An 8040-nucleotide genomic window follows, 5' to 3' on the forward strand; every position below is an offset into this window, starting at 1 on the left:
GACAGAGAGGGGGAGAGACAGACAGACACCTGCAGACCTGCTTCACCGCCCGGGAAGCGACTCCCCTGCAGGTGGGGAGCCGGGGGCTCGAACCGGGATCCTTCAGGCGGTCCTTGTGCCCCGGGCGAGGGGCTGTCAGCGCCCGTCACACGGCCCGGTGAGCCGGGGCGACCGCCCGCGACCCGTGGACGCCACGGCAGAGGCCCCGCCCCAGGCCCCGCCCCGCGCAGGCCACACCCACGCCGCTGGTGATTGGCTCTCCCTCGGGGCGTGGTCCAGACCAGCGCGGAGCTCGCGCATGCCCACTGCCTCTGCCCTGCCGCCCTTGCCGCGGAGCCGGGCGGGCGGGCCCTCGGGCGCGGTGCGCGCGCAGACTCCTCTCCCTCGCGCCGTGATTGGCGCACTGCGGCCAGGAGGCGGGCTCTCTCGGGGCGCGCGCAGTTTACGTCACTGGCGCTGCGACGGGGACGCCAGGCCGCTCTCCGGACCCGCCCCCGAGCCGTCATGGCGGCCGTGCTGCTGCTGCTGCGACGAGGGCGCCCGGGCGCGCTGAAGGTGAGGCCCGGGCGGGGACTCCAGGCGCCCTGGGGGCCACTGACCCTCCGCCGGGCCGGGGAGGGCGCTGCGCCGGGGGCCGGGCCCGGGGCATCCGCCTGTCTCGGCCCCTCCGATCCGCTCTCCCGGCGGCGCCGGCTGGGTGGCGGACGAGCAGCCCGTGTCCCTGGGCATCCGGCCCGGGGGCCAGGCCTGGCGGGCCCTGCCCCGCAGTCGGCGGCCGCCAGGAAGCCCGTGAGGGGTGACCTCGGGCGGCGGCGGCGGGGGGGGGGCGAGGAAGAAAGGACAGACCCCCCTCGGGCCCGTGTGCTGCCGGGCATCGAGCTCGGGCTTGAGGGACGCGAGGACCCGGGTTCGAGCCCCCGGGCCCCACCCGCGGCGGGGGTGGGGGTGGGGGAGGCTTCCCCAGCGGTGAAGCCGGGCTGCGGCTGTCTGTCTGTCTGTCTGCCTGTCTGTCTCCCCCCCCCTCGCCGCCGCCGCCGCCGCCGCCGCCCAGCTTCTCTCTGTGCTCGCCAGTGAGATGCCCGCCGCGATTTGGGCCCCGGCAGTGACTCCGGGGGCAGAGAGAGAGACACGGAGAAAGCGATGGCGGCTCTGCACACGGGCTCGCTCTCACGCCTGAGCCGCCAAGGTCCCAGGTTCAGGCCCCGGCACCACCGTAGTCCGCAGCCGTGCGCGCGCAGTGCGCCGGCGTTACATAAACCAGCGAAAACCTAAAAAGAGAAGTGGGGAGGGGAGACGGGGAGACACCCGCAGCCCTGCCGCGCCACTCGGGAAGTTCTCCCCCCCCCATCCCCCCCCCCCCCCGCAGGTGGGGACCCGGGGCTCGAACCCGCGACCCCGTGCCCTGTAGTGTGTGCGCCCAGCCAGGGCCCTCGCAGCCGTAAATGTAAAAGGTGGACGTCCCCCCCCCCCCCCACCTTGGGGGTCTGCGCTTCGCCGCGTCACACGTGGCCCCCAGGACATACGCCCCGAGGAAACTCGCTTCCCAGGCGCCTGGTGCGCGTCCCCGAACCCTTGCCAGCCAGCCAGCCAGCCGCGTGGTTTTCCGATAGGTTTTTCCTTGTTCTGCTCTGCAAGACCGTGGGCTGCGGGCTGCTCCAGGACCGGGTACTAGGACGCGTCTCGCTCGGAAGGCTCCGCCTCTGCGATTCACAGACAGAGAGTGAAAGAGTCCGCGCAGCCCAAGCTCCCTGCCGTCCCCTGGGGCCGGGGCTCGAACCCGGGTCGCCCAGAGGGCAGAGCGGCGCGCCACCCGCCACCCGCGAGCGTCGGACTAAATGTAGCCCCGGGTGGGATTCTGGGACGGTGGGCTGACGTCAGGGAGAAGTAAGCCCCGGGAGCCCGCAGCACCGTGCCTGAGGAGCCCGGTTCAAGCCCCCTGCACCCACGTGCGGGAGAAGCTTCGGGAAAGGTGGAGTGGAGCAGGGCTGCAGGGGCCTCTCCCTTCTGCCTCCCCAGCTTGCGTCTCTTCTCCATCAGTAAACGCTGACGGGTGAGGAGACAGGGAGAGGTAAGAAACGGGGGAGGCGGCGCAGGCTCTGAGCCCCCGCAGTTTCCCGGCTCTGCACAAGCCTTGGCCTGGCCCCCAGTGGGGATCGGGGCTTCGCTGCCCGTGCCCGAAGCTGATTTAAGTCTAAAAGAACCACCCGCAGGACCGGAAGGTCGCCGAGTGACCGGAGGCCGCGCAGGAGGAGGTGGTGGCCGTGCCCTCCCTGCGGGCTCTGGTCTGGCGCCGCCTCCCTGGTGCTCACAGGCTGAACGCCATGCGGCTTTTACTTACTGGCATGAGGGGAGACGGGGGAACCGGTCCACGCGGCATTCCGACTCAGGACCTCGTGCTTCGACGTCCAGAGCTCCAGCCACCGGGCCGTCTTTGGGGCCACTGTGCACGGCCTTGTGCGGGCTGGGGCGGTGGCTCGCCCGGCCCGGCAGCCCCTCTGTGGCCGCGTGGCGCCTGCTGGCGGCCTCTCGCGGGTGACTTGCTTAAAGCTGGAGACGGACCGACGGCCTCGCCTAAGCGCCCGTGATGGGTCTTTCTCTCGCAGGCTCTGTGTCTAGGAGCGCAGGTGCTGCGAGGACCGGCCGCCGCCGCGGCTCTCTCTGCGGAGTCGGGAAAGGCCGAGAAGGGGCAGCCGGCAGCCCCCAAGAAGCAGAGTCCACCCAAAAGTAAGCTGCTCGCGGCTGCGGCCGAGGAGGGATGCGGAGTCTGGGTGTCGGGGCGCGGAGGCAAGTGCCCTCCTGCAGGTGGGGCGAGGGGCTCGGCTCGCACCCGGGGCCTCGCGATGTTGGGCGGCATCTTCCTACACGCGGTGCCAGCGCGGTGCGTCCCGGGCGCTGCCCCTCCCGGAGCCGCAGCTGCTTCCACGTGTCCTGGCGAGGCCAGGCGACTCGGTCGCTGGTTTAAAGATTTATTCCTAGGGTGGAATAGGCAGCATCATGGTTCTGCGAAGAGACTCTCCTGCCTGAGGCTCCAAAGTCCCAGGTTCAGTCCCCCGCACCACCATCAGCCAGAGCTGAGCGGCTTTGTGGGGGGGAAAAAAAATGTTGGAGCATCAGGCTTGAGAGTCTGTTTACATAACCATTACGCTGTCTACCCCCGCCCAGAAAATACATTTTTTAAAGATTTTATTTATTTATTCATGAGAAAGATAGGGGGAGAAAAGAACCAGCCATGCTCTGGTCCATGTGCTGCCAGGGATTGAACTTGGGACCTCGTGCTTGAGAGTCCAGTGCTCTGGCCACTGCGCCACTTCCCGGACCACTGAGATAAATAAACATTTGAATATTTACTGATTCACTTCATAAGAGAACTCGGAGTGGCACCAGGGATGGGACCGGGAGCTGGAGACTCAGGGTCTGTGGTCCACCTGCCTGGCCACCTCCCCACCACTCTCCTGCCTCCTTTTTCAAATTTTATTTAAATGAGAAACACCAGAGCCCTGCTCAGCTCTGGCTGATGGTGGTGCTGGGGGCTGAACCCGGGGCCTCCGAGCCTCAGGCAGGAGAGTCTCTGCAGAACCCCTGTGCTGTCTCCCCAGCCCCCCCTTATTTTTTAATAATCTGTATCACAGTTTATACATCTTCAGATTTGACCCTTTCACCCATTTTTCTTTTTTTTTTTTTTTTTTGCCTCCAGGGTTATCGCTGGGGCACAGTCCCTACACCATGAATCCACTGCTCCTAGTGGCCATTTTTTCCATTTTATTGGACAGGACAGAGAAATTGAGAGAGGAGAAGGAGAGGGAGAGAGACAGACACCTGGTGGTGTCCGGGATGCTGGTGCGCGGTGTGGCGGGCTGCCTGCTGCCTGCTGCCTGCTGCCCGCAGGCTCCTCTGTGCCGTCCCGGCCGTGCTGCGCGAGAGCCTCTGGTCCCGCCGCGTCCGCTCAGGAAGGTGGGGGGGGGGGCAGTCTTCCTCCTCGTCTTCTGATTGCCACGAGGAAGGTGCTGCCCAGTGAGGACCAGAGACCCAGCAGGGCACCCCCGGGCCCAGGGCCCCGCGTCCTCACCCTACCACCGATGCCCAGGCAGGTGAAGAGGGGGGCCCCCGGCGAGGCCCGCGGGGAGCATGGCCCCAAACCTGCAGCGGGGTGGGGGGGGGAGGCAGGGGCAGCACGGGGCCCGGGGCCCGCTCCGCCGGGGCTGGCACGGAGGGCGGCAGGACGCTGACTGCAGCCCAGCCCCAGGGCAGGGAAGGACGCTGGGGCCGGAAAGGAAGCTCTGGGGTGCGGGTCACCGGCAGGGCCCGACTCCGGCACCAGGAGCTGTGGCTGAAAAGGCTGCGCCCGGCCTGGGGGCATCGCTTCATACCGGCTACACCCGGGGGCCTCCAGGCAGGCCTGCGGGGGGAGCCAGGGAGCAGACGCCCAGGGGCACTCCCGCCCCGTGACTTCAGACTGGCACACCTGACGTCTTAGGTGTGCTCAGCCACAGGGTTCTGTGCCCAGCACCTTGTGCCCGGGGACACCCGTGTGCCAGCTGCCCTGTGCCCCCGACAGTCTCTGGCTCATGCAGACCCAGCAGCTGCACGCTGCTCTGCAGAGTGTTTACAGAGAGCTTCGGGTCACTTTTTTACATACATTTTTATTTATTATTGGATAGAAACAGAAATTGCAAAGGGTGGGAGACGGGAGATAGACACCTGCAGCCGGGCTTCACCGAACACTCCTAAAGCTTCTCTCTGCAGGTGGGTCCAGGGACTTAAGTCCGGCTCCTTGCACACTGTAATGTGAGTGCTTAACCGGGTGCAACAATGCCTGCCCCTGGGCCACATTTTTTAAAACTGAATTTTTTTTTTTTTACTTTTGCTTATTATTACTTATTAGATACAGATGGAGAGAAATTTAGAGTGGAGGGAGAGGGCAGGGTAAACAGCATAATAGTTCTGCAGAGACTCATGCCCAGGTTCAATCCCCAACACCAGAGCTTAGCAGGGCTCTGGTTTAAAAAAAAAAAAGTGTATTGCACCCAAGTCAAAGACTCTGGGGTAGGGTGGGTGGGTGGGTGGGGAGAATACAGGTCCAAGAAGGATGACAGAGGACCTAGTGGGGGTTGTATTGTTATGTGGGAAACTGGGGAATATGATGCATGTACAAACTATTTACTGTCAAATATAAAACATCAGTCCCCCAATAAAGAAGTTAAAAATAAATAAGGGAGAGAGACGCCTACAGCCCTGCTTCACTGCTTACCTTCTCCCCAGCCGTCTTTGGCTCCAGCAGCACTGGGCCGGGGGAGTCGGGCTGGGCTCGGCTGTGGGAGCTGCTCTCCCTGAAGTGGCGGCTCAAAGTCAGTCTCTGCTTCTGAGTCGGCAGCATCTTCCCGAGCAGGGGTGCGGCCGGCGGCTGGGAGCAAGTCCTTGGAGTGTCTCCTGCCCTGAGTGCTCTCCTCGGTGCTCTCCGGTCTGCGGTCCGGCCGCGGAGCCCAGGGAAAGGCCCTCCGGTCCCGTGCCCGGCCTCGCCGCCGCCTCTGCCGCTGCTCCTGGTCGCGGGTGCCCGGCCGAAGCCCCTGCCCACCCACCCACTCCCTCCCCGCAGAGCCCGCCGCCCCGCCCCCGGAGCCCTTCGACAACACGCGGTACAGGAACCTGCAGCACCACGACTACACGGCCCTCACCTTCCTGGACCTGACCCTGGAGCTCGCCGAGTTCAGGATGCCCCAGCCGTCCTCGGGCCGCCTGTCCCCGCGCCACTGAGCCGCCCGCTGTCCAATAAACCACCGCTGGCTGGTCTGGCTGCGTGTGGCGCATTCTTCCTGCCGCCGCCACCGCTACGAGCTCACGCAGCGGAGCCCACGCCTGGCCACGTGGGGCGGGTCCAAGCCCCAGCACCTGGCGGGAGAACCACCGCGAGCCGCACCGGGAGAAGCTCCACATACCGCACAGCTGTGGTGTCTCCTGAATTGGAGGAGGGGGTCAGCTGGGAGGGAGCCTGTGCCCCCACTCCGTGACCCCTCGCACGCGGGACAGAAGCCCTTTGTCACGATGCGGGTCGGGCATCTGACAGGAGTTTCCCTGGTGCGGTGGGGAGGGCAAGTTTAGGCCCTGGGAGGTCCCGTCGCTTCCTTCCCGGGGAGGGTGGCGGCCATGTCCCCGGGCACATCTGCCCTGGCGGGACTAGCTATGGTCCACTGACCGCAGACAGGACGCAGCTGCGGTGTGAGGGCAGGGGCTCTCCCCAGAGGTGGGGCAGGCTGACAGGGCCTCCCGCCCTGGCCTGCAGGGGCTCCTCTGACTGCCGGGGCCCATCCCCACGCTGGCCTCACGCCCTGGCGCTCTGGCTGTGGGCTGCCACCGACAGACAGACGGCTTAGCGTGCCTGTCACACAAGGCTCCATCCCAGTGCCTGCCCCCGGGAGGCTCAGCCCCCCGCACACCTGGTGGCCCCGGGCCCTGCCCCCGCTGCTCCCTCTCTGCAGGCCTGAGGAGTCTGGCCAGGAAGGGGATGCCCAGGGCGCTGGGGTCTGTGGGGTGCCGCCCCCTGGGAGCCATCTGGGCCGCTAGTCTTCCGGGGAGCGAGGCCGGCCCCGTCCACACGGGCTGGGAGGCTCAGTGTGCAGCTCGGCGGACCTGTGTGCCCAGGTTCAGGCCCAGCACCCACAGCCGAGAGGCCTGGCTCTGTCATGGAGGCCAGTCCCGGGTCCAGGCCCAGCACCCACAGCCGAGAGGCCTGGCTCTGTCATGGAGGCCAGTCCCGGGTCCAGGCCCAGCACCCACAGCCGAGAGGCCTGGCTCTGTCATGGAGGCCAGTCCCGGGTCCAGGCCCAGCACCCACTGCCGAGAGGCTTGGCTCTGTCATGGAGGCCAGTCCCGGGTCCAGGCCCAGCACCCACAGCCGAGAGGCCTGGCTCTGTCATGGAGGCCAGTCCCGGGTCCAGGCCCAGCACCCACTGCCGAGAGGCCTGGCTCTGTCATGGAGGCCAGTCCCGGGTCCAGGCCCAGCACCCACAGCCGAGAGGCCTGGCTCTGTCGTCACAGCCAGTCTGTTAAACACGCTTTTTCTTCTGGTGGCTCCCTTCCCTGGCAGGCTAATTCCACCACTCCTGGGCGGGCTCCACACTTTATTTCAGAGACAGAGAGGTACTGTGGCACCGAGCTTGCCCCAGGGCAAGGCACACGTCCTGCCCATGAGCTGACTGCGGCTGTCTCCTGCCCGCCCGCCTGCCCTCTCGTCCTCCCTTGCTCCCTCCCATGAGAGAATGTGGCCTGGGCATGACCTGCTTGCTCTCTCTGCTGTCTGTGTCTGGGAGTCCCCGGGCTGTGGACACCACAGCGACAATGGCGGCAGTGCTGCTCTCTGAGGGGACCCGAGCCCGGCGTCCCTCAGGGACTGAATCACAAGGCTCTCGGCACATCTGGTACAGCACAGACATCCCTTGTGCTAGGACCCGGGTTCAAGCCCCTGTCCCTCCTGCAGAGGAGATGCTTCATGAGAGATGAAACAGGCCTGTGGATCTCTCCCCTGCTCAGCTCTGACTGGTGCGGGGGCTTGAACCTGGGACTTCGGAACCTCAAATATGAGAGTCTTTGCAGAGCCATGATGCTGTCTACCTTCTGCCCCTCTTTTCCCTTTTGACTTGTCTATAAAAACAAAAAGGGGGGAGTCAGGTGGCAGCACAGTGGGCTAAGTGCATGGCACAAAGCGCAAGGACCCGCGTAAGGATCCCAGTTCAAGCCCCCCGCTCCCCACCTGCAGGGGAGTCGCTTCCCAGGCGGTGAAGCAGGTCTGCAGGTGTCTGTCTTTCTCTCCCCCTCTCTGTCTTCCCCTCCTCTCTCCATTACTCCTGTCCTATCCAACAACGACAACAACAGTAACTACAATAGTAACTACAACAATAAAACAAGGGCAACAAAAGGGAATAAATATTTTTAAAAATGCAGGCGGGTGGGTCACCTGGAGCAGCTCGGGCCCCAGCGCCGACCCTGGTGAGAACAGACATGCGGAGAGAAGCTCACACTTCAGGGCTGAACTCGGTCCCTGACTCG

At 65.2% G+C, this 8040-nt stretch overlaps 1 protein-coding gene across 1 annotated transcript; it reads left to right on the top strand.

The window, feature by feature from the left end:
• Positions 1-402: 402 nt before the first annotated feature.
• On the top strand, positions 403-5785 carry NDUFV3 (NADH:ubiquinone oxidoreductase subunit V3). Its single transcript, XM_007538208.3, has 3 exons — positions 403-555; positions 2604-2724; positions 5594-5785. The coding sequence occupies exons 1-3, from the start codon at positions 505-507 to the stop codon at positions 5749-5751; spliced, it is 330 nt and encodes a 109-aa protein (XP_007538270.2). The 5' UTR covers positions 403-504; the 3' UTR covers positions 5752-5785.
• Positions 5786-8040: the final 2255 nt, after the last annotated feature.

The sequence above is a fragment of the Erinaceus europaeus genome, chromosome 9, assembly GCF_950295315.1.
Source record: "Erinaceus europaeus chromosome 9, mEriEur2.1, whole genome shotgun sequence".
NCBI lineage: Eukaryota > Metazoa > Chordata > Mammalia > Eulipotyphla > Erinaceidae > Erinaceus > Erinaceus europaeus.

Bases quoted from the DNA above. Each gene is read 5' to 3' on its own strand.
- NDUFV3 (XM_007538208.3), top strand. From the start codon at position 505: ATGGCGGCCGTGCTGCTGCTGCTGCGACGAGGGCGCCCGGGCGCGCTG. The intron at 556-2,603 runs GTGAGGCCCGGG...TTTCTCTCGCAG, and splicing joins GGCGCCCGGGCGCGCTGAAG to GCTCTGTGTCTAGGAGCGCA. The intron at 2,725-5,593 runs GTAAGCTGCTCG...CCCTCCCCGCAG, and splicing joins GAAGCAGAGTCCACCCAAAA to AGCCCGCCGCCCCGCCCCCG.